Genomic DNA, 25,802 nt, shown 5'->3' with positions numbered 1-25,802 from the left:
AACACAAGAGCAAGGGGAGTATTCAGTGAAATTGAAAGGCAGGTGGTAAATTCAAATATGAGAAAAGGAAATACTTTTTCACTCCTCATAGAATCATAGGACTAGAAGTGACCTTGAGAGGTCTAGTCCAGTCCCCTGCACTTAAAAATCTCCAATGATGGAGATTCCACAACCTGCCTAGGTAATTTATTCCAGTTGGGAAGTTTTTTTTCTAATGTCCAACCTAAACCTCCCTTGCTGCAATTTAAGCCCATTGCTTCTTTTCCTATCCTCAGAGGTTAAGAACAGTTCTTCTCCCTCCTCCTTGTAACAACCTTTTATGTACTTGAAAACTGTTATCATGTCCCCTCTGAATCTTCTCTTTTCCAGACTAAACAAACACAGTTTTTTCAGTTTTCCCTCATAGGTCATGTTTTCTAAACCTTTAATAATTTTTGTTGCTCTTCTCTGGACTTCCTCCAATTTATCCCCATGTTTCCTGAAATGTGGCGCCCAGAACTGGACACACTACTCCCTAGTTGAGGCCTAATCAGCATAGAGTAGAGCAGAAGAATTACTTCTCATGTCTTGCTTACAACACTCCTGCTTATACATCACAGAATGATGTTCGCTTTTTTTGCAACAGTGTTAGACATGTAACTAGATTGTGGAACTCACTGCTACAGGAAGTCAGAGACAAAGAACTTCACAGAATTTTGAGAGGGATTGGATATTTATTTGGATAACAAGAACATCCAGAGTTGTTTGAATTAATGCAAAAAATATTTTGGAAAGGATATAAAACTTCAGTCTTAAGGCTGAAGCCACTCTAAATATTAAGGATTGGGATAAAACCTTTCAGATGGGTAGATTATGCCAAATCTGCCTACTCTGAGGTTTCTTGCACCACCTTCTGCAGTATCTGGTATCGGTTTTTGTTGGAGTCAGGATACCGACTAGGTGGACCAAGAGTCTGATCCATTATGTCAATTACTGTCCCATTACATTGTTAATCCTATATTTAAATAACTGCTGTAGTCACTGAAGGGAATCACAAAAAGCTCAGTCTGGCAAATGACTTCCACCTTCTTATCAGCCCGGCTCCAAGGGTCCTTATCTGGCAACTACTAACATTTTCATTGTCTGAGAAGGGTGTATCTCTCAAGTGAGAATTATTTATAGGGATTCAAAGAGTAGTTTAATAATTGGAATTCGTTGGTACTTTGTTGGAAATTGAAACTCATATATATTCCTGAATTAACAAGTTAACTTTCTGTTCCTATCCAAGTCTGTACACTGAGGGCGATAGAGGAGAGGCTCTGGAGTCAGCTTGTGTACGTGTCAGAGAAAATAAATGGGCCCAATTTCTCTCTTGAATTTTATGCCTCTGTGCCAACCAGTCCTCACTTTGAAGGCAAATTTCCATGTCTTATAAATAAGATGCACTGGCAGGAACACATCACTCTGATTGTTCTGCTGGAGTTGGTCCTACAGCTATGTGTTGGTAATCATGACTAAGGCTACGTTTTAGTCATGGGTATTTTTAGTAAAAGTAATGGACAGGTCATGGGCAGTAAACAAAAAATCACAGTCCGTGACCTCTCCATGACTTGTACTATATACCCTGACTAAATCCTGGGTGCTTGGGGGCAGCCTGGGGGACACCACGGGTGCTCTGGGGTAGGGGGCGGTTTGGTGGGGCTGGCAGGCTGCCTATCAGGCTCACCGGAAGCGGCGACATCCCTCGCCTCCTAGGCAGAGGCGCGGCCAGGGGGGCACCATGCACTGCCCCAGCCCCAAGCACTGCCTCTGCAGCTCCCATTGGCCCTTAAAACTGTTGCTTAAGGTAATGGCTAAGTATTTCCTGAGCCTTGAGGTCTTTTATGGTGACAAGAGCTGGGGGCATTGGTCATGACGGCTTGATAGTTAGAGAATAGCAATACTGCGTAAGGACCTTTTTATCCTTCTTGAATTGGCACATCAGTCAGTTTCCAATATATTTTATGCTGCTACACTGATGCGTTTTCACTTTGGAATGTAAGAGGTACATTGACTTCTCTAGACTTCCTACTTTTTTGTCAGATTTGGGGTTCTTGAATGAGAAGGAGCTACAGAATACCCACCCACCTCCCTTCCTTGCAGTGTTAGGGCTAGTCTACACTGGCAATGCTAAAGCCCTGCCGTGGCAGCGCTTTAACGTGCCTTGTGTGGTCCCGGCGCTCTAAAAAAACACCTCCATGAGGGGCATAGCTCCCAGCGCTGGAGCACTGTCTACACTGGCACTTCACAGCGCTGAAACTTGCTGCGCTCAGGGGTGGTTTTTTTCACACTCCTGAGCAAGAAAGTTGTAGCGCTGTTAATTACCAGTGTAGCCAAGCCCTTAGTTGAGGTATCCCAGTATAATGGAATGTTGAAACTAAATAAAATAATGAATCCATCCAATAGGCATATTTTAATAATTTACTATTCTAGATAGGCTGCAAACTTCAGTGGCTTGAGTTTCTTTGGTATTTTTTAAAGGTATAGTTAAAATGTTGGCAGTCCAAAAAAATCAAATAACTAAGGATAATTTGTCATATGAATGTTTTGTCTAAACATTATGTACTTATTTAATTTATTTCCTTCCAGTAAAATAGTTCAGGCAGTAGGAATAGAAAAGTCTTATGGATAAAGCAGAGGACTGGCAGTTGGGAGATCTAGTTTATTCCTAGTTCTGCAACAGTATTCAATGTGACCTTAGGCAGGTCACTTAAGCATTGTCCATACTGGGAATTTGCCCCATTCTTGCAGTCAATGGCTAGCTGCTGTCAAAACTGCCCCAGTACAAACCTCAAGTGTACACAGGAAAGCTGCAACTTGCACTAGTGGAGATTCTCTGCTTGAAACTGGGATGAGCTACGTTGGTGCATATTATAGCTTCCCTTGTCTGGACCTGGGATTTGCACCAATGCAGCTGTGTCAGTGGCTAGCCACTTATTTCAAAATCGAAGCAAATTCCTATTAGACCATCTGTGAAAGGGAATATTAGCTCCTACACAGAGGTGTTGAGCTGTTGTTTGTTTTGAAAAGCACTTTGCCTTTCTATATCACTTTCTGGAAGACCCTTTCAAAGTGCTAAACAGCAAACTAGCATGTCAATTAAGCAAAAGTCTTTTGCTATATACCTTGACTTTACTGTTGTTTATCAGAAAGCTCACTACCTGTCTGCTGTAGAATTATTCCTATGTGTTCATTGTATGATAAATAATTTTCCAGTCGCAGTTTGGCAGAAGCATGCTCCGATGGGGATGTGAATGCTGTCCGGAAGCTGCTGGATGAAGGAAGAAGTGTAAATGAACATACCGAAGAAGGGGAGAGTCTCCTTTGCTTGGCCTGTTCAGCTGGGTATTATGAATTAGCACAAGTAAGTAGAAAATACGCAATCACTTATGACTGAGACTTCAAATACAGAGTGCTATATGCCTGAAACTCTTCGAAAGCCAAACATTTTAGTCCTTTTGATTAGAATGGATTTTGTACTCTAAAAGGAATATGAAGTAAAATATAGTGCAGTTCACTTTATTGCATGCTCAACAGCCTTTCAGACAGTTTCCCACTAAATATGCTTTTTACAAGCCCTCAGTCTAAAGAGGAAGGGGTAACAAATAAGACATGCTACAACATAAATGATCTTGTTTGAAAATTACATCTTGTATGTGTTCAAATGATCTGCCTCTAGCTTCCAGGCACATGACTCCAGACAGTATCAAGCTGTGCTGCCAAATAGTCATTCTAAGGCCTGGTCTACATGGGGGGAGGGATCGATCTAAGTTATGCAACTTCAGCTACGTGAATAATGTAGCTGAAGTCGACGTACTTAGATCTACTTACCGCGGTGTCTTCTGCGGTAAGTCAACGGCTGACGCTCTCCCGTCGACTCTGCCTGCGTCTCTCACCCTGGTGGAGTACCAGAGTCGACAGGAGAGTGCTCGGCGGTCGATTTATTGTGTCGCGACCCCTGCTGGATCGATCACTGCCCATCAATCCAGCAGGTAATTTAGACAAGCCCTAAGATTCAGCCCCTAAAGGTGACTGCAAAGCAAAAAAAAAAAAATTAATCTTACATTAATATTTTATGATGCATAATGACTCAATCAGTTCTAAAACTGGGACTTTTTTCTGGCTAATATATCAGCATCGTTAACTAAATTCTAATTCCAGTTCACTTCTGCATTACCTTCAAATTCTGTCTTCAGTTACACTTGTGCAGCTCCATTGAAAGCTATTACTGGTGGTGAATCACAAGCCAGAAAGCACCTAGCTTGACTCGGTGATCCCAACATGAGTTTATTGGGAGAAACCTCTTTGCAAGTAAATTGAACAAATTTGTGCTGGAATCATTAACGCATAAATGTAGCACATCTCAATTGCCACAAACTCACTTTGAGTGGAACTGCACTTTATCTGAAGTATTTGAAAATGTTGCAGTCTTTGCTTATATTTTTGGTTTTAAATATTGTAACGTGAAAAATGTGGAAGAAAAACAGCATAGTGCTCTACTTGGGCAGATGCAAGTAGCAGTCATGACTGGCTCTGGACAGATCCATATCTCGTTCTTTACTGAAGGTAGGATTGCTGTGATACAAAGCTTTTAAAAGGATCAGGGAGAAAGAAGGGAAAATAGTTTTTAGGGCTGGTCTATGCTACACAGTTGGTTGGACTTAAAGCAGCTTATGTTGACCTAATTGTCAGTCTCTACACTACATCCTTCCTCCCATCGATGTAAGTGCCCTACTACACTGACATAATAACTCCACCTCCAGGAGAGGCATAAGGCTTATGTCAGTGTATTTAGGGCTATGCAGTGTCTATCTGCTCTCTTGTCAATTTCATGCCAGGAGCCATAAAATTGACACGAATGTCCCTGCTCCCCCTGGAGAGCAGGGTAGCTGGACTCTGATCCCAGCTGGGAGCTGGGGTGAGAAGCTGGGGGGGCTTCGGACCATGATCCCGGCCAGGAGCTGGGGTGAGAAGCCTGGAGTGACTTTGGATCTCAGTCTCAGCTGAGAGCCACCTGCCAGGAGCCAGGCAGTCTTTTGTGTATTTCAGGGCTCAGTGGGCTGTGAAATTGACAAGGGTGTCCGGCTCCCTTTTGGGAGTGGGGGCTGAGAGAGCCCACTGGGCACCCAGAAGCCTGCGTGGTAGCCAGACTTCTGGCAGGGAGCTGCCAGTGAAGCTGCCAGACCAGGCTGTCAGCTCCCCACACTGCCCCTCTTAGGTCAATGGAAGCATTCTTGCTGAGGATGTGCACCACCAACCCAAGGAGGCATGTACTAGCGCAGTAATTACGGCAGTGGCTGTAGGTCGACTTAGGTTTGTAGTGTAGACATACCCTGAGTCCCCTCATAATTAAAGGAGCAAAACATAATTGTTAAAACTCATTTAAGTGAACTTCTGTTTGTTTGTTCAGGTGCTACTAGCGATGCATGCAAATGTTGAAGATCGAGGGAATAAAGGAGACATAACTCCACTAATGGCAGCTGCCAGTGGAGGCTATGTAGACATTGTAAAACTGCTACTTGTTCATTGTGCCGATGTCAATGCCCAGTCTTCAACAGGTAAGTATGGAACAGCAACTGGATGAATTAACAAGATTAGCACGTACCAATCAGTCCCAGCCTCTTACTTGCATGTTTTGAACTATTTGATTTTTTTAAGTATGTGGTGCTTTCATTTAATAGACAATACAGTACAAATTACTTCAATTCAAAGGGTAAAACAATCATAACTGTTACAGGGCACCAAACAGGAGCCATAATTGTTCAGCTGAAACTGAACACCTGAGTGAAACCAGATGGCTCTTCCTTAGTCCTTGATGTTAATTCTAATGCAAAAGCATTTTATCCACTGAAGACCCCTGTGAAGTAGGGTCACCAGTGAAACAAATTGGAACAAATTAAGCCTAAAATATTTTAATATAATAATTCAGTAACTAATACTTACCAGAACTGCAGTTTCCTTAAGATTTATGTTAAGGGGAAACCCTTGCAAAAACACAGCCAACCATTTCCTCCATATATCAAGAAAGAAATTTTGATTGAACTGTTTAGTTCTTATGTGATATTTTTTAGCCCAAATTTCAGTTTAACCCTTTGTTCAAACTTCGTGTAGTTCAAGCACTTGCCCTTTTTAAATGTAGTTTTATTTAGATCCCTGTTAGGGTTTCAAAAGATGACTTTGAGATATAGACTCAGATTTTTATTTTTACCTTTAGATACTTACGGCTCTTTAATTTGGCTGGGTGAAAAAATGATCAATTTTGAAAACTGATCAAATACTGTTTCTGGAAACTAAAAGTTGAAGGATGTTTTTGTGTAGTGTAGTGCATTGTTCATTCCTTGTCCATAGCAAAAAAACCTGTGTAGTGATCCCAAATACTTTTTTCTGCAAGAAGTTCTTGATTTTTGTGTCAGTTTTGGGTAGTTTGGGAAGTTTTATAATGTTTGTCCTGTTTTTTGTTAATATGATAGGAAACCATTAAACTACTATTGAAATGCAAAACACAGTATTTTTCATGATAGAGAATTAACCAACTTAATTTGCCACAACGCCATTCACTTAACATGTAATTCATTTGATGGAAGACTGACCAGGGTGGTAAACATTGCATTACAGGATAAATAGAGGAAAGCCAATTTCAAATAAGCTTCAGGCATATAGTTATTGCAGATCTGGAGTGTAAAGCCTGCAGAACTGAAGGAAGGAGTTGCTACTGTCTAGAACAGTGATACTCAGACTGAAGCTTTGAGTCGCAAGTGGCTCTTTAATGTGTCTCCTGTGGCTCTTTGAAGCACATGATATTAAAACATTCTGATTTAATTATTAACCAATCAGGATGCTTTTACTATGTTGTTAACCAATTGTAGCTGATAAAATAATACTTCATCGGTCATTGTAGCAAATGAAACAATGAATTCACGCTACTATGAATCTTTTGGGTAATGTTGATAGCTAATTTGGCTCCTGAACTACTGAGGTCTGAGTATCACTGGTCTAGAGCAGTGGCTCTCAACCTTTCCAGACTACTGTACCACTTTCAGGAGTCTGATTTGTCCTGTGTACCCGAAGTTTCACTTAATTTAAAAGCTGCTTGCTTACAAAATCAGACATAAAAATACAAAAGTGTCACAGCACACTCTTACTAAAAAATTGCTTACTTTCTCATTTTTACCATATAATTATATTCCAATTGATTTATTTTATGAATATTGTACTTCCATTTCATTGTATAGTATACAGAGTAGTATAAACAAGTCATTGTATGAAATTTTAGTTAGTACAGACTTCACTAGTGTTTTTTCTGTAGCCTATTGTAAAACTAGGCAAATGTCTAGATGAGGTGATGTGCCCCCTGTAAGACCTCTGTGTATCCCCAGCCATATTGTGTACCACTGGTTGAGAACTAGTGGTCTAGAGGAAGAAAGTAGTAGTAGGTGATTCGGTGGCCCCTTGTGTAATTTATGCCATAATTAGAGAGAGGCATTTATATCTGTGATTTGCTTGTCTGGTGCAAGAGTTCTGAAGAGGGAAAATGGGCTGTTTTTGAAGATCAGAAGTTGAATCTGTAGTCTGCTGAAATGGACTCCAGGTGCTTGAGATAACCAGGATGCTTTCAAGGATACTATAAGTCACTGGTAGAAATAATGAGTTTGAGCAAGTAAACCAGGGCTTAACCCATACCTCTGTTGAAGGTGTTTCAGAAAAGTGGAATTTGGGGAGAATAGGGAAGGTGAAAGAGTAGTATTAAAAATAAGCTAAACTTCATCTGGGCAGTAACTGAGAGATACTGCTAATAGACAAAATGTGGCCAATTTTTGAAACCAAGTGATGCAGGAATACCAAGGGCATCCAGAAATATAGGAAGCTTTCTTATTAACACATTCTACACAGGAAGAATATGATGGGTTAGGGGCAAAGACAGAAAAAAATAATGAACGGTTAAATCATTTACATAAATACTAGGCATGTGGTGAAAAATGCTGAGGGAAGTGTGAGCCAGTTGTCAGAACTTGACTGTATTGGCTGAGAGAAATTACCAGCATATAGTTTACTGAAGGCAGAGGCCAAACAAAGCAGGAATGATAGTATTGGAATGAGATGAAAGATAAAAGGGTTGCTGAGTGTCTCTAGGTCTCCTAGAGAAGATAACATAGGCCAATAAAAGGTTTAGGCTGATAAAAGGAGTCTTAGAACTAGGGCAATGTTTCAGTAAAATAGTTATGTCTTATTGTTAATCTGTTTCTGAATCTTCTACCTCACCTGAAATCATAGGTGAGAGAAATGCAAAAGTCTGCTAGGTTGATTTATGGTATAAATACTTAGGTAGATTAAAATTCTATATGTTTAAAATAGGTTTTGGTTTCATTTATTTACAGTTGGGATTAGGGGAAAGAGGAAGGGGTTACTTACTGTATGTTCTTTTTATCTTCTCTTAGGGAACACAGCACTCACTTATGCCTGCGCTGGGGGATTCGTTGACATAGTGAAAGTGCTATTGAAAGCAGGTGCTAATATAGAAGATCATAATGAAAATGGACATACCCCCTTAATGGAAGCAGCCAGTGCAGGTCATGTTGAAGTTGCAAGAGTACTTCTGGAATATGGTGCAGGAATCAACACTCATTCCAATGAGTTCAAAGAAAGTGCACTTACATTAGCATGCTATAAAGGTATGGTGTTTAAATCTTCATTTATGAAGAAACTTTAGGTGACTTTCACCTTTTGTATTTTTTTGAGGATCCTTGTATTACACACATGACATTGTTAGATTTTGTGCTTGGAATCTAACTAAAATTCCCAGACAAGCTTTGTCAAGGTTCAAAAAATACCATCAGGAGCCTAATTGGAATGCTGGAGTTTAAAGTAAGCTTAAATGTGAAAGTCAGGAAATCTGGAGTTAGAATCATAGAATATCAGGGTTGGAAGGGACCTCAGGAGGTCATCTAGTAGTAGGACCAATCCCCAGACAGATTTTTGCCCCAGATCCCTAAATGGCCCCCTCAAGGATTGAACTCTCAACCCTGGGTTTAGCAGGCCAATGTTCAAACCACTGAGCTATCCCTCCCCCTTTTTGCAACTTTCTCGTATTCAACATACCCCACCTACCCTCCATCCAATGACATTGACGCAGCATAAGAAGAACTGTATGTTTTGTCGTGGCCATCTCTATTGCAACAAAAACTGCATCTTTCTAAACTATGAATCTTGTTGCAAATGATGGTGTTCTATACACACGCTGTCTGTCTCTCCTTTATAGAGAATGTACTAGCACCCCAGTTGTGAATGTGATACTTAGGCATCTGCAGCCAATATGTGGTAAAAGATATGTAATAATGCTTATCTGTAATGGTAGGGTCTCAAAACCATTTTAGGAGTCTTAATGAGGTTGGTATAGTGGATGGATGTCTTCGATTTGGATTATATGGCAAATCATGGAGGGGTGTTGCTTATTTGATACTATGTTAAGGGTAGAAGTAAGATATCTCTGGAGCATAGCAGGAATATGGATTTGGAGGTGATTAGGTTCTCCTACTAACACGTGTTGGTTTGCAGGTCAGTAGATGGAGTGTGTCCTGGCTCACGTTGAAAATCTAATTATAGGGGGAAATAGTTGGGATTAAGGAGACTTGTGGCTTTACTGATAGACAGTGGATGAGGTTACATGTTCAAAATTAAGGCTGGTTGTAGAACTTAAACTCAATTTCCTGACTTCCAGACATTTTGCTTTCTTAAAATCCTTTGTTTTTAAGTTTCCAACCAGAATTCTACCAAGTTTTGTTTTAGGAATGATTTAGTCTGTTTTTAAACTCTAACTTCTCAAGTATTCTTCTGTTTTAACACTGTTTTTCTTTGATAAGTATTTTCCTAAACTTTCCAAAAAGTAAAGTAAAATCTTCCTTTTTTTTGTACATGTATATGTATTTAAAAAACAAAATGGGTGCAGCTGAGCTATTAATTCAGACTCTGAGATTCAGGAAACATTTGCTGTTGAGTTCCTTTTTACTTGCTGGGAGATGTGGCAGATGAAGACTGAATTTAATAATTTTATTACTCTCCTATAGAGTATGTAAGTTCCTTGAATGAAAAGGAACTCCATGGTTCTCAGAACCTAAATTCTACCAAATGTCAGTAGACATTTAAATTCTTGGATTGTAATAATTAGTGTGAGACCATTCAAAGTCCATTATGAAGTCAGATACAGCCACATAAGGATTGTGTGGATTCTCTGGTGATGGTCATGGAGCTTGAAGACCTTGTAAACATTTCCATTTCTGTAACTGGATTTATGTGATTTAAGGAGTTTATAAAATGTACAGATTCATGGTATTCCCCAATAAATATATATCCCACCCTCTGACACCAGAGATTCAATTTAGGGCCCACCTTGAGATTTTCTCCCTGCAGAATATCCAGACATACTTCTCTGAAGTATCCAGTATTACTCTGGCAGACATCACCTTAAGACTCAAAACCTGTCCCTTTGGTCCACCACCTTGGGCCTCCTGGGCTCCATGGTCTTCTCCAACGAGACATCTACGGAGTTATTCTCCTCATGTCTCTTTTGAGCACACCGGATTTTATTCCCCGGTCAGACTACCTACTAGCCCAGTTAGGGAAGCAGACCCTCAGAGATCAAGAAAAACAGGAAGGAAAAGAGTACATTGAGGAAGTGGAAGAAGGTGACTTGCCACAATATCCACTGGAAACCTCCTACCCTATACCACTTATTGAAGACTACAAGTCCTTTAGAAGTTGCTAGGGAGAACAGAAAATACTCTGTATATTGTAGTGCAAGAGAAGGTACATCCATTTTCCAATATATATCTATATCTATAGATATCTATATCTATCTATATATATATCTCGTTATCGTTTTAGTTAGTTAATAACATTGCTAGTGAAGACATGCCCTTAGTCTCAATTCACCCACCAGACAGCCCCCTCCTCTTCTGCTACCTACCCACCCACCCTGCATCATCATCCAATCAACAAGTCTGACTTTCAAGTCAAGAGCCATGTACCAGTTCCACCACAGCTTCCTTTTTCTCATCTCCATTTTTGGTTGCCACCTTTCCCATTTTTCTCAGGCATAGACTGGGATTACTTCAGACCAATGGGTGTTTGAGATTACAATTTCAGTCCTTGACCCCAGCTGATCTGTTTTCTATGTCCCTGTTTGGGGGACCCATCTCATGAGAGAAAACTGAAGGAAGAAGGTAGATTTTTTTTTTTTTTTTTTTTTTTTACTTCAGCTAGGAGCCATTAGAAGTAGTAACCCAGGAATTCAAAGTTTCTATTCTTGCTATTTTTTTATTTCCAGAAGGGGGGGAAGCAACCTAGGTGATTCAAGAAATTCATACACTTGAATTTCATTCATTCAAATTCAGAATGGCGAGGGTAGCTTCCATCATTCTGTCTGTAGAAGCTCAGGATTGGCTTGTGGCTCTTGGCCTTCAGGATGCTTATTGTCACATAGCTATTCACCTGGTCCTCAGAAAATATCTTCGGATCACAGTAGGATATGACCTCTGTTAGTACAGGGCCTGCCTAGCCCTAAAAGTATTCATAAAATTTCTGGCAGTAGTGATAGCACATCTAACATAAGGAATGCATGTTTACCTCTACTTGGGTAACTGGCTTCTGAGAGGGAAATCCTCCAGGAATTATCCAGTGGCCTGTCCAGAGACCTCAACCTGTTGCACTCTCCAGGACTTGAGGTGAAATAAAAGTAGTCATCTGTCACGTCTGCTCAGTCCATAGAATTTATAAGGAACTTTTATATTCCAAGCTGATGAAATCGTAGCTCTCTCTGAACAGGTTTCAGCCCATAGCATCCCTGATCTGCAATAACAGCAAGAAACGTAGGCCACATGATGTTGTCCACTTAAGTGTGACACCTCTTGCCAGACTTCACTAGTTCCCTCTCCAAGGATGCCTCAGATCTGTTTTCGAGCTTACCAAACGCTATATGGATACTTATCTCAAGATTCCAAATCCCGTTTTATCTTCCCTGGACTAGTGGCAAATCCAGAGATTGTGTGCAAAGTGGTATCATTCTGAACCCCTCCTCCCACAGCAACACACTACATAAGCCTCTGTGGCTAGTGGAGAGGAACCTAAACAAGCTACAGACTCATTTCTGATCTAGTTAAGAGTCCTCACTACATATTAAAGTACTGAAACTCAAGGCAATTTGTCTAATCTGCAGCGAATTTGTATCACTTCTGAAAGGAATCACAGTACCGATCCTGACAGACACCACCTCCTCAACAGACAAGATGACGTGCTCTGATTTTGCATCAACAAAAATGACAATTGCCCTCTCTTCTGGCCCAGAGCAAGTACCAGGCCAGTGTCACTCCATGATGCTTTCCTCATTCTTTGGTTTCAATGTCTTTATGCATTGTCTTCTGTTCCCCTGATGCCAAGAGTCATAAGGAACATCAGGAAGGATGTGGCCATAGTGAAGGGTACAGCCCCTTATTAGGCAAGACAGTATTGACTCAAATTTCTGCTGCATCTGTCCACAACAGCCATTGTAGGGGACTAATTCTCCACTCAGTACCCATATCTCTATATCTGACTGCTTGGAAGTTGGCTAGTTGAATGCATCAGACAAGGATTGTTCCACAGAAATCCTAATACAGAACAGGAAACCCTCTACAAAATCAGTCTACACATCAAAGTGGAAGAGATGTCAATCTGTGATTTCTAATAAGGTACCAATCCATTGAAATTTTCTATCCCCAGCATTGGGTTGTCCTCCAGCTCAAGCTATCAGGTCTCACGATCAGCACTATCGAGGTTCATGTAGCTGCTGTTTCAGAATGCCACTCTCCCATTCAAACATATAACTGTTCTCTCATTCCACTGTTTCAAAATTTCTAAAAGGACTGGTTCGGCCTATTCCCTGCATTCGGGAGCCTACCCCATCATGGGACCTTAATGTAGTTCTGATGGGTCTTGAAGCCCCTTTTGCATACTTATCTAAGTGCTCCCTCCACCATCTCGCCCTTAAAACAGCCTTTCTGGTAGCTATCATCTCAGGCAGGTGGGCTTGTGAGGTCCATGGCATATACTCCTCGTATGGTATTCCACAGGGATAAAATTTATTTGAAAAATGTGAGGTGTCTGACTGACTTTCACTTAAACCGAACCATCTGTTTCCTAGCTTTCTTCCTCAAACCTCACTCAAACTCGGGGAAGCCAAACTGCCCACCTTAGATGTTTCCCAAGCCCTTCTTCATTACCTAGATAGAACAAAGCTATTTAGAAAATCACCTGTTTGTTCATGGCACTTGGAAAAACAGTTTAGGGCTGTTACGCTTCCCAGGGTTTTGAGGCATCTTGCTACCACTTCCCCTTTGTGTGAGGAAGCCGTGCCCGTCCTACTAGTTGTCAGCTAGTAGCACAGGCAACATAAGCACTCCCCTCTTAATCCACGCAGGCTCCACTTTTCCTCTGCAGGTTAGTGATAGCCATGCTCCAAGCCCCCTGAGTATCTCTGAAGTATCCGTCAACCTCATTCACCGGACACTCTCAGAATTCCAGATTCCCAAAGGAACAGTCACCACAACTTACCAGTTAGACCTTGGATGACCGCACCATTTAAGACCTAGCACTTAGATATGTTTATAGTGAAAACAAGTAAAAGCTTATTTAACAAAGTATAGAGAATTGAGAAGCAGCAAGTGGCAGTGTTAGAAACAAATGGTTACATGTAAAATAGAACACACATTCTAGAACAGTGGTTCTCAAACTTTTGTAGTGGTGACCCCTTTCACATAGCAAGCCTCTGTGTGCGATTCCCCCCTTATAAATTAAAAACAACTTTTTTACATATTTAACACCATTATGAATGCTGGAGGCAAAGCGGGGTTTGGGGTGGAGGCTGACAGCTCGCAACCCCCCATGTAATAACCTTGACCCCCCTGAGGGGTCCCGACCCCCAGTTTGAGAACCCCTGTTCTGGAACCTAGACATGATTAACAAGATAGTTTTCTGTCTAATGAAGTTTAGCTCACCCAAGTCTTTGCAGCATTTTCCAACCAGGTTGGCTTTGACCCTCCTTTCATAAGACAGGCTCTTTGCTTGTAAACAAGATACCCCTGGCACTTTTTGTTTTCCTGCAGTTTTGCTCTCATGTGATTTCTCAATCTCCATTAGCTTCAGTAATGCAAATAGGCCTCCACTGGGAAGTGGACAGTATACATATGACTAGCCAGAGAGAGAGAGAGACACACATCTCTTCCCTCTAACCTGACAGGAGCAGGTTTATCACCTTTAGGTGACCTGCCTTAACTCTCATAATTTCTTAAGAACTTAATTTTCAGAAGAAATATTTAAGTCCTTAAACGTTATCTATACATGGATTTCAAAATGATAATGCTGACTAGTGGGCTACTGGCATGTGAGATCTCTACCAAGAGCCATGTTTTGGTAAACTTAATATGCATATGCTTGACCCAGGGGATCCCTGTAAAACTCTATGCCCCCTTATACCCTCTGCCAGTTGGCATGAAGAGGTTCTTGGGTCACAAGGGCCAACCCATCTCTTCAGATATGCAGGTTGGTTACCTCATGCATTAAAGTATCCTACTAGTTATCAAGTCTACCCCTCCTTTCAGGAATCAGGACACACACAGCTGGAGCTCAAGCAGTCTCTTCAGGTTGCTTAATGATATTCCTTACTGAAATCTGCAGAGCAGCTACATGGAGTTTAGTTTATACTTTTACAATATGTTATACCCTGGATTTGGCCTCTAGATCAGATGCCAAATTTGAGAGAGCTATTCTTCAATCCTAATTTAGATAAACATAGATAGGACTTCATGGACCCTATCATAGTGCTCATGGAGTTGCTAGTGAATCATCACAAGTGAGATCTACATGGACAAAGACTCAAAGAGCATGATTACTTATGTTGTTGTAACTGTGGATCTTCTAAATGTTTTGTGCATGTGGATCTCATGACCTGCCCTCTATCCCAGCCCCATTTGGAGTCCAACTCTGCTGGGATTCTGAATTATCAAAGGAACTGAGAGTTGATCGGGACCATTCTTCCCAATGTGCCCTCGGATGGAGGAAGGTGCACAAGCACAGGCAGAGCACAGGCACAGCCTGAATGGATGTTGCTGGTCAAAAGATATGGGTCTCGTGCACATGAGGCACATGCACACCATAAGTGGGATCCAATAGTTTTTACTTTTTCTGAAGTCCAAGTCTACTTAACTTTTTTAATACATTGGGTGATATAAAAATTCTGTGAAGGGAAAAGTAAAATTAGAGACTTTATTAAAAGTTGAAAGCTTTTTGGGAGAAGTGGCTATGTGAGCTAACAGTGATATTATGGGGGTAACTCTCAGGCCAGGTCTTTCAGAAACAGTGTATAAATTGAGATTGTCCATATTTAAGCTCCTAAATAAGCAGCCTGATTTTCATACTGCCCAATATCCAGCAACTCCTGTTGGCTTAAGTGGGATGAGTACAGCACTTCGGAAGTTCAGGCACCTAAATAAGTTGTACTGACTTTTTTAAAATCTTGGGCTTAATTTTCCTTTCCAACAATTTCTTTTATTCAGTTTGCAAGTTTCACAGACACTGAACTTCCTTAAACTTAAGGTCTCACAGTCATTATCTTAGCAGAGACCTTCTGAAAGTTGAAATGTTTGTATTAAACTCCAAAAATTTCCCCCCAAACTGAATTTTAAGAGTTTTTATGTGCACCATTGAGGATTTGATGAAACTAAAAATTTTAACCATCTATATTTGAGAATCTTTTATGAAATTAGATTTATCAAAGGTAAATCTGCCAGTTTTCAAAGTTACGAGTTCCATAACTCTGTATTAGGAAAATAGGACATACTTTCCAAAACATTTTCCTCTCACCTAAGAAAAATCATAATACACTTCAGGCAAAAATTTCAGCTGCTTTTCCTCTTAAAGTTGGGAGGAGTGGGTGCTGGTATCGCTTAGAAACTCTCTTTCTTAACTCTGGAGGTGCTGTTGTGGTGTCTTAAGTATATCCCCCTACATTTTTGTGTCTGGGGTAACGAACAATATTGATGGTAGTTGGACAGATTGAATAAGAACTTAAATTCAGATACCAGGGTTTTTTAAATGGTAGATTGCAACAGTATGAAATGCTGCATGATGAAGAACTTTTAGCCCTGGAATAGACTTTTGATACCTAAAAAGGATAATATCCTTAGCACTTCTTGTAATTAAGTAAAACTCGTGTAGGAAAGAATGATATAATAGGACTCTGGGCCGGGTGTTCATTCCCAGGTCAACCACAGACTTCCTGTTTGATCTTCTTGGGAAATCACTTAACCTACCCTATGCCTTCTACTCCCCTTCTGTAACATAGGGAAAACATTCCTTGCCTACATGCTGAGAGGATAAAATCCATCAGCAAATTACCTAAATAAACTTGTTTTTGCACGGAAGAAAAATGTGAAAGCTCCATAGAGGAAAGTGAAATAAAACTAATTTGAGTGAGGTTGAACAAAGCTTTTAAGAACAGGTGTGGCAACTCTGTTTTTTAGATTGAAGCTTTTACAATACAGCATCTGATCTTTTTAGGCAATGCATAAAAATACTCCTGTGAAAGTTATTGTAGTAAAAACTTCAAGCTAAGTTTATAACTTCATACTGTTCTTCTCTGGAAGGTTTCTTACCTTCTAGATTGATTTTTCTCCTTTCAGCATTTTTTTTGCCAATCTATCAACTTTTCATAGCCAGAAGATAAAATCTTCCAGGTAAGACCACTGTTATAAGTTGAATGTCCATCTTGTGTTTTGCCACAATAGCAGTGTACTTAGAAATTATAATTGGATAGGCTTGTAATGGCAAACTACAAAAACCTAAATTATGATATTTTGACTAAACCCTTCCTTAATGTTTGTAACATTGTTTTGTTTTGTGTTTGAAGGCCATTTAGATATGGTTCGTTTTCTGCTTGAAGCTGGAGCTGATCAAGAACATAAAACAGATGAGATGCACACAGCCCTAATGGAGGCCTGCATGGTAAATAGCATTTAGTGAATCAATTTTGTTTGGGGGTGAGAGAGGAGTAAAGGGGGTTGGTAGAACAAAGCAAGCCTTTTTTGGTTAATGAGATTTTTTTTAATCCACTGAGTGATCAAGGGCGGGGGGTGGGGAGTGCAGCCCAGCCCCACAACAGCCAGCTTCTCTACCCACTTTCCTTTCATGACCATTGCCATGAGGAGCCCTGGTTCACTCCAAACTGCCATGGGCTCCTTCAGTGATAGAGCCAACCATTCTGCTGCTGCCCCATATGTGAGCCACCCACCACCCTTGGTAAGTCACTTTCTGCTTTGGATGGGGGCTGTTGTGACTCCCACGGAGAAAGGAGGGTACAGCCCCCCACACACACACGCACAAAATAGGGACCTCTTTAGAGAGAATCACTGCAGGTTGGTTTTCAGGATGCAATGTTCTCATTAAGAGTACGTTTTAGTCACAGGTTTTTTTAGTAAAAGTCATGGATAGGTCACAGGCAGTAAACAAAAATTCACGGCCCGTGACCTGTCCATGACTTGTGCTATGCCCCTGATTAAATCTTGGGAGTGCTGCGGGTGCTCATGCGGGTGGTGTCCCGGGACCCCCACAGGTGCTGGAGGAGGCCGGTGCTCGGGGATCGGGGGGCTGCCCGGGACCCCCGCTGGTGCTGGTGGGGGGATTAGCGGGGCTGGCAGGCTCCCTACCTGACTTCTCAGAAGCGGCGACATGTCCCACCCTCAGCTCCTAGCTCCGCGCGCTCCCAGGAACTGCAGCCGATGGGAGCTGCGGGCGGAGGCAGCATGTGGAGCTAGGAGTTTAGGGAGGGACATGTTGCTGCTTCCAGGGACCCCCCTCTCCCGCCAAGGTAAGCGCCGCCCAGAGCCCTCACCCCGTCCCGGACCCCAGCCCTGAGCCACCTCCCACACCCAAACTTCTTCTGCGAGGGGCGGTGGTCCGAGACTGCCCCAGCAGCAGCCAGTGCAACTGGCCCAGGGACTTCCTGAGCTGCTTGCCAACTGCACCGGCCACTGCAGAAGTCACAGAATCCATGACAGAATCTCAGCCTTAGTCATCATCTGGTAAGATAGGGTGCCAGACTGACAACTGGCTGATGGAGAAGATTCACAAAAGGAATATAAGAATGGAAATATTGGTCCATATTTAAATATCAGGATATTGCTAAACCAAACTTAACATTTTTATTTTACGGTCTGACTGCCACAAGTTTTGATAAATGGATGTGTCCTCATCTGTCAGACAAGTGCTAGCAAATCCAAATACAGGGTTTTTGCATTTAGTTTTGTCTGGTGTGCAGACAGGCTTCCTCAGTTCTCTTGCCTCTGCTGAGACATCATCTTTCCAGGCATTGTTGAAGCTCTGGCTCTAACATAGAACAGAAGAGGACAGAGGAAACTTCTTTCTAATAATACCTAGGAAGTGCTAATACCCCTTCTGTGCCCTTCATTTGTATTTGGCAGTAGGCCCATTCTGCCAGTTCTGGCCCTATTTCCACTGTGGTCTTACATGAAGCTGAAGCCACCAGATCCAAGCAACAGTAGGAGCAATTCTGAACCTGGTGAATGCTCTGCTTCCACGGCCCTTTGTAGTCTTTGGATATCCACAACTCTTCCCACGTTTCCCCCTTTTCCCGAAAACCCCTTTAAAGAAACTTCTAGGAGGGCCTAGACTCAACTATGATCTTACGAGACATTATGCTGAAGGTAAGTCTTTCCCTATTCCGTCACCACAAGGGATTCCATTAATCCAGGAGCCCAAAAGCCTGGATGGATCAGGCCTTTGCAGCCTCCCTGGTCTCACTAACAAATTACCTTTTGCCTTCTGTCACGGAGTCACAAGATCTAGCCTATGCCCCTGCCAGTCTCCTGGGAGTGATCGTTTTAATGTGCCAGGCCCCAAGGACCCACACAGTTCCATGGACAGACCTGTGGCCTCCAAGATTGGGCCTTTTGCATCAGCAATCCCTGTCTCTCTCCGTGACTCCTTCCAGTGAATCCATGCCATGCCAGACTTGCTGGAAGCTTGTACTGTACCCCTTCAGGTCACACTGCTCTCAGTATTTACAGTGACACAGGCAGCCTTTTCAAAACAAGATAACAATTTGTTAGTCACATGACATACAGAATCTGAAAGTCCTTATGTTATCAGCGAGAGGCAGAAGTTTAGCCATACTCCATCCCAGTCAAACCAGTGCCATGATGAGCCAGTCAAGCTGTGATTGACTCCCGCTCAACTCCATCTCTTGTCCCTTTGTCCACCCAGGTGAGCTCCTGAGTCCCTCCAAAGAGCTGTCCTCCTCCGCATCACCTGACACCTTTTCCTCTTTGTTCTCAATCTCAGTTCACACATCTCACTGGCCAGGGTTTCCTGCTGATAGGTGTGAATTGTTCAGTCATTGAGGCGTCTGTCTTCATGGATTCTCTGTTGATTTGGATCACTTTAAGCCTGTTCTTTAATGGTGCGGACAGCTAGGTGAGACACCTATGTCTCATGTTCTGCCTTGAGCAGACTTAATCCTTTCCACCCCCTCCAGCTAACCATGCAAGGTGTAGGAGGAAACTGAGGCACACCTATGCATTGTAAAAATATTTTTAAAAATTCCCACTTCGTCACACCTTCCTTCCAAGAAAGCTTACTCAAAGCTCCATGTCCACAGCAAGCACACTCCTTGGACCCTTTCCTACTTTTAGAGGTGGAGAGGAACATCATCCTTTCCTTCCTCCTGTACAGTGTCTTCTGAAAAGGGTGAGCTAGAATTTGATTGACTTGCTCACTGTGTCCTTTCACTTTCTTGTTCCTCCAAAAACCCTTAGGGCCATTTTGGAACAGTGAAGTTAATTGGTCTCCTATCGAACAAAAACCTTAATCTCTCTGGAGGAACAGAAATCCAAATGAGGTGAAGCACCTTATTTTCTTCTAGGGTTGAACCTCAGTGCTGATTCTTCCTATCCACTGCTGTATAGCAAATACTGCATGAAGTGGATCATGTCCTCATCTGATTCAGTGTCCTCCCTACCCACTCCTGGGAGAACTCTGTGCCACTGTGTGTGTGCATAATTAATGAGCTGCGCATATTTTTAATTTTTTGCACAGAAAAAAACTTCTGCCAGAAAGTTGCTGCAGTTCTGCCTTTTGCTCACCCAGAGGGCGCTATGGCAGTAGAACAGAGCAGCAGCTCCCGGCCAGCTAGGGAAGAGAGCGCCTTCCTTCTTCACAGTACCTTTTGGGCATTCTCTGTCATTAGTGGGGAAGGGAGTTGACACCTTTTCCTCGCCTCTTACTGATAACAGGCGACAGACAGCATGGGGTTGCTGGGGAGTCATAGACGGGCTCACAAGGGCTAGTGTGGGAGGGTAGACGGGCAGGGGCTGAATGGAAGTGGAGGCGCAGGGCCACAGGGGGATGGGGGAGAGGGTGCATGGCCACATGGGGCCGGGGGTGAGGGATGGCTGAGTGGGGGCACAGACACACATGGGGGAGGGGGTATAGAGCCTCAGGGGGATGAGGGAATGGGGGTGGAGGGATACATAAGGATGGGCAGATGTGCCGGGCAGATGTGCCTGACTGAATGGGAGAGGCTAGGGGTCAGCCAGGGTCTGCATGAGGGAAGCTCCCTAACAATCCCTCCCTGCGCCTAGTAAGGAATCTATTTGTCAAAAAAACATTTCCTGAATCTTTGTTTTCGTCTGTATTGTTACAGACGTACTTGCTGACATTTATTTTGAAATAAATGACCAAAAATAATTGAAACTGGTGTGATTATATTGTTATTTTGACAAAATATGCAGAATTTGGAAATGTGCTCAGAATTTTTAATTTTTTGGTGCAGAATTCCCCCAGGAGTACCTACCAAAGAACCTCCTTGGGCTCTTCAGCCTGGATCCTGACTTCCATGACCTCTGGCTATCACAAAATGGGACTCATTCTCTTCCCTTCTAACCACTGGGACTCTGCCTCCCAGAAGGAAGGTAGAAGAAGGGGAGAGGGGGTGTGCTATACGATAATTCAAACTGCTGGTGCACAGATCTATGCCTTCTACCCCTCTAGAACAGCCATCCAGTGGCTCATTGAGATCTAACCAGACAAAGCATTCACTTCATGCTGTAATTTGTGGTAGACAGGAACAGCTCTATGTGCATCATTGGTGTTAATGCCTTCAAAGATATGGCCAAGATTACACCCTCTTGAGGTCAGTCTCTTGGACACCTCCACCTTGGCCCAGAGAGCAATGTAGATCCATCCCTGGGGAGGTGAGATCACCTACTAGCTTTTTCTCCTTGCCCTTACTTTTAAGCGCACCCAGCCGTTTACACTGTACCTTGAAGGAGTTATCAAAGATCTGCTTCTCCCCTAAGGAGAAGCAGGCTTAACTTCCTCAGTGAGGAAATCATTAGTGAACTACAAACTCAAGCAAACCTGAGTGTTCCTTCACAAGCAGGAATCCATCAGGTTGGCTTTTGAGGCCCTTGAGATCCGCTGTCTGTTATGTCCTGATCAGGTGAAACCCACACAACTGTATTGGCTTAGCTGAATCATCAAGCTCAAGCCGAGAGCATTCCTTCCAGACAAAATCCAATGTTCTCGTCCACCAGGTGGAGAAAAAACTAATTTCCCTCAGTGCCCTGCGCATGCAGACATCCGTCAGTCTGGATGAGCTGGAAGTATTTTCTTTCAAGAAAATGGTCCTGCCACTAGTTGGTCTTCAAAAAAAGTAGTCGCTTGTTCTCAGCCTCGCTCATTGGACCTCTTTCCCTTGAGCTGCAACTTTCCCAGATACTGTAACATATATACTTGGACCTCAAGGCCTGGATACGGCATGCATTCTCTGTCATTAGTGGGGAAGGGAGTTGACACCTTTTCCTCGCCTCTTACTGATAACAGGGTCTGCAGAAAGTGAAATAAGATTGATGCCTGCCGATCAGTGTTCCCTCTAATTTTTTTACATCCATGTGCGGAATGAATTTTGTTATGTGCACCAATATGGAGGTGATGTGTGGCGGGGGTGAGGCTGAGGGATTTGGAGTGTCGGAGGAGGCTCAGGGTGGGGTAGAGATTTGGGCTGCTGGGGGGTGAGGCTCTGGCTAGGGGTGTGGGTTCTGGGCTGGGGATGAGGGATTTGGGGTGCGGAGGTCAGGTGGGTTCAGGGCTAGGGCAGAGAGGGTGTGGGAGATGAGGGCTCTGGCTAGGGATGCAGGCTCTGGGGTGGGGCCGGGGATGAGGGGTTTGGGGTGAAGGCTGCCCCAGGGCTGCGGCGGGGAGAGGACTCCCCCCAGATCCCTCTCGCCACAGCAGTCCAGGGCCAGGGGAGAGGCACCTCCTGCCTGCTGCATGTCAGCTTGGCTGGGGGAGAAACACCTCTCCCCGCTACGCAGCCCTTAATAGCCTGCTGCGCGGCCATGCAGCGTAGAGGGAACTTAGTTGCTGATTCATGTAAGTGTAGCGCATCTGAGATGGGTCTAGTTCATGGGTCTTCAGCTGTTCCAAAGACTTATCCTTTATCCTGACCAAATCTGCCTCAGTCTCAGGCCCTTGCTTATGAAAGCTCCCTCAGTTCTAAGGTATGGATTACCAACTGGGTCCTCTTTTGTTACTGAGAGAAGGGTACTATCTTTGTTTTCTATGGGGTGAAGTCTCTCTTAGTTTCCATAGGATCGTAGCCTGGCGATCCATTATTATCTCCATCTGGAGTTCTTCCATAATGAGTTTGAGCATGGGTTCTCTGCTAGTATCCAGATGCCTTGTCGATATGAGCAAAAATGCTTGTTGCTGTCAACAGGTATTGAAAACAGCTGCACCTGTTTCCCAGTGCTTGAATACTGTTCAACTGCAAGTGTAGCCAGTGATAAACTGAGTTGAACGTTGTAAGCTGTAGTTCCTGAAACAGCGTCAAACACAATTGCTGTTTAATAGTAAGTGTAACCAACGCTCGGGACTGATTTCAGATACACTCCTTGCTGACACCATTTGTCAGCCAAAGGAACTTCAGCTAGTGGAGACAAACCTCCTGCTCCATAGGAGAGTTCTGACTGGGGTTCCCTTCTCATAATCAGGTTCCCTAATGAAGTCTCTTACCTTAGGCCCCTGTAAGTCTCACTGTTTGCTGGAGCCAAGTCAAGTAAAAAGTATCCTCTGCTCAGATGCATTTGAACCTACTTTCATTATTCCACTGTTTCCTGTGGCCTTCAACTTTGTTAGAGACTCTGTAGGAGCTCTCAGCCCCATCTTGAAACCCCCATGCCTCATTTTCCATAAATAAATGGAGATATACCTATCTCATAGAACTGGAAGGGACCCCGAAAGGTCATTGAGTCCAGCCCCCTGCCTTCACTAGCAGGACCAAGTACTGATTTTGCCCCAAATCCCTAAGTGACCCCCTCAAGGATTGAGCTCACAACCCTGGGTTTAGCAGGCCAATGCTCAAACCACTGAGCTATCCCTCCCCCAAAAGAAGTTCTCTAAATGTGCCACAGCCATCTTCCCATTGTAATCTCAGTCTTCCACCTTAACTAGGATATCTTGCTCCCCAACCCTAAGGCCAGACTCCAGGTCCATTGGCATTCTGTGGACCCTCTGCAAAATACTCAAGGCCTACCTCTCCCAAACCATTCCTCAAATGCTGGTCCCTGTTCTAAAGGTCTTGCAAAGTCAGAAAACATCCAGGTCTTGCTCAGTCAGATTCTTTGTCCAATGCTACTACTCATTTGCTGGCCTCCCCTGCTCAGAGAAGCTTTGAGCTTTCTATCCAAGCCACACCCCAGTCAGGGCATAAAAAATCTTTGGTGGACGAGTTCTTCCAGGCCACCACCTGAGCCCAGTTACATTTTTGAGATGTTACCAGCTGTATTTGCATATATTGGCTGACATAGCCTTCAGTTGGTGAGTTCTCAGGTTCTTCTATGACAACCCTAGGCCTTCTGCCTCTGTGAAGAGGTCTGCTTATCCCAACGGCTGTTTGGTCTCCTTTCCTTCATTCTCCCAGTTTCTCCCCTCTTGTCACTTTGCTGTAACACATTTTAACTTCTCCATAGTTACTTTTCTTCCCTTGGTATGGAAGCTGCTAGTTATTTGTCCATACTGGTGATAAGCCAATCACGGAAAAGCTAATTTTTTACTGGATTAATTGCTTACTATTGGGAGTAGTCATTACTGATTTCGGTGGGATTACTCACCATGCTAAACTCTGTCTGATAATTGTGTATTGGATTATTATTTACTAGCTATATTATCATAGTGCCCAAAAGGTGTGGTCCTTGCCCCAGAGCTCTTATAATATAAAATAAAGGATCTGACTTTTTATTTCTAAATTACACAATTTCTAGTTGATTGGAGGTGAAATATAGTAGTTTTCAGATTATTATGCAAAAGTGTTGCCATTATTAATGTTGTATGAGGTTTTTAGTTTGAAAAAAATCTTTTCTTTTTCTAAGTAGTATAAACACACTGTTTCAAGAAGATTTCTGAAAAATTAAAAGTAGATCTTACCAGGGTCTGAAAATGGACTTGCATGATAACATTTGTAACAATTGTGTCCTTGTTAAATTGGGATGTTTCTGATTTCATTTCTTTTTAACTTTTACTTTGCTCTTAGGATGGACATGTGGAAGTAGCTCGTTTGCTTCTAGATAGTGGTGCTCAAGTCAATATGCCTGCGGATTCATTTGAATCTCCACTTACACTAGCTGCTTGTGGTGGACATGTGGAACTAGCCGCACTACTGATAGAAAGGGGAGCAAATCTTGAGGAAGTTAATGATGAAGGTTATACTCCACTGATGGAAGCTGCACGTGAAGGGCATGAGGAGATGGTAGCACTGTTACTGGCACAGGGTAAGAGAACAATTTCATCTTATAAATTACTGTACTGTAAATTACATCTTTTTAGTAGTTATTCAAATTACATATTCTTTGATGGTCTTTTTTATTCTGAATGGTTAAGTACTGACCTCGCTAGTTTGTGTGTAATGGCTCAATATTTAGCATGTGGTTGTGACTTGACAGTTACTGTATAGGAAGAACATAGAACTATCATACTCTGATCTCTTGCTAAGGGCTACGGGATAGGGGCAAAGCGGGAAGATGAGTGCCTATATGATTTACTTGTCTGGCCAGACAGATTAACAGATAATTTGTTCCCTAGGAGCAAATATAAATGCACAGACAGAAGAAACGCAAGAAACAGCTCTTACTCTGGCATGCTGTGGAGGATTTTCTGAAGTAGCTGATTTCCTTATTAAGGCAGGAGCTGATATAGAACTTGGTTGCTCTACACCTTTAATGGAAGCTGCTCAGGAGGGACACCTTGAATTGGTGAAATATTTATTGGCAGCAGGTATGTTGATATAAATGACAGGTTGACTTATAGGAGATTTAGCTTAAAAAATGCTAGCCTAAAAAAAAGGTATAAATCAGGAAATAACTACACTTATTGGCAATTAAAGTTGCAGCAGGGCACACTCCATCTTCCCAAAACCTTAAAAGAATGGAAACAACTTAAGAGAAAAGACATTCTGCATTCCTTTCCATCTTTATATTGCCTAAATTGAACAGTATCAGTTATGCAGTCCAACCATCCATGAGGCTTTTGCTTCCATCCAATAGATGCCAAAAACTAAATATGTACTCAGTCGTCATTAAGCTTGCACTCTAACAAATAACATTAACAGTGACTACTGCTTTTGTACACTACTGACTAGGGCTGAGTGTTTTTTGGCAAATAATTTATTCTGTGAAAAATGCGGTTTT

General features: G+C 42.6%; 1 protein-coding gene across 2 annotated transcripts in view; it reads left to right on the top strand.

The window, feature by feature from the left end:
* ANKHD1 (ankyrin repeat and KH domain containing 1) overlaps positions 1 to 25,802 on the top strand; it is a 195,988-nt gene that overhangs the window by 80,088 nt on the left and 90,098 nt on the right. For both annotated transcript variants that reach the window (XM_065410006.1, XM_065410007.1), the window contains 6 exons: positions 3,235 to 3,382; positions 5,429 to 5,576; positions 8,454 to 8,687; positions 16,952 to 17,046; positions 24,650 to 24,887; positions 25,198 to 25,389. In XM_065410006.1, coding sequence (XP_065266078.1) covers positions 3,235 to 3,382; positions 5,429 to 5,576; positions 8,454 to 8,687; positions 16,952 to 17,046; positions 24,650 to 24,887; positions 25,198 to 25,389 — 1,055 coding nt within the window. The remainder of the gene's footprint in view (positions 1 to 3,234; positions 3,383 to 5,428; positions 5,577 to 8,453; positions 8,688 to 16,951; positions 17,047 to 24,649; positions 24,888 to 25,197; positions 25,390 to 25,802) is intronic.

Source organism: Emys orbicularis, chromosome 8 (assembly GCF_028017835.1).
Source record: "Emys orbicularis isolate rEmyOrb1 chromosome 8, rEmyOrb1.hap1, whole genome shotgun sequence".
NCBI lineage: Eukaryota > Metazoa > Chordata > Testudines > Emydidae > Emys > Emys orbicularis.
Note: the sequence above shows the minus strand (reverse complement) of the source record. Positions and strands in the feature narration are given on the sequence as shown.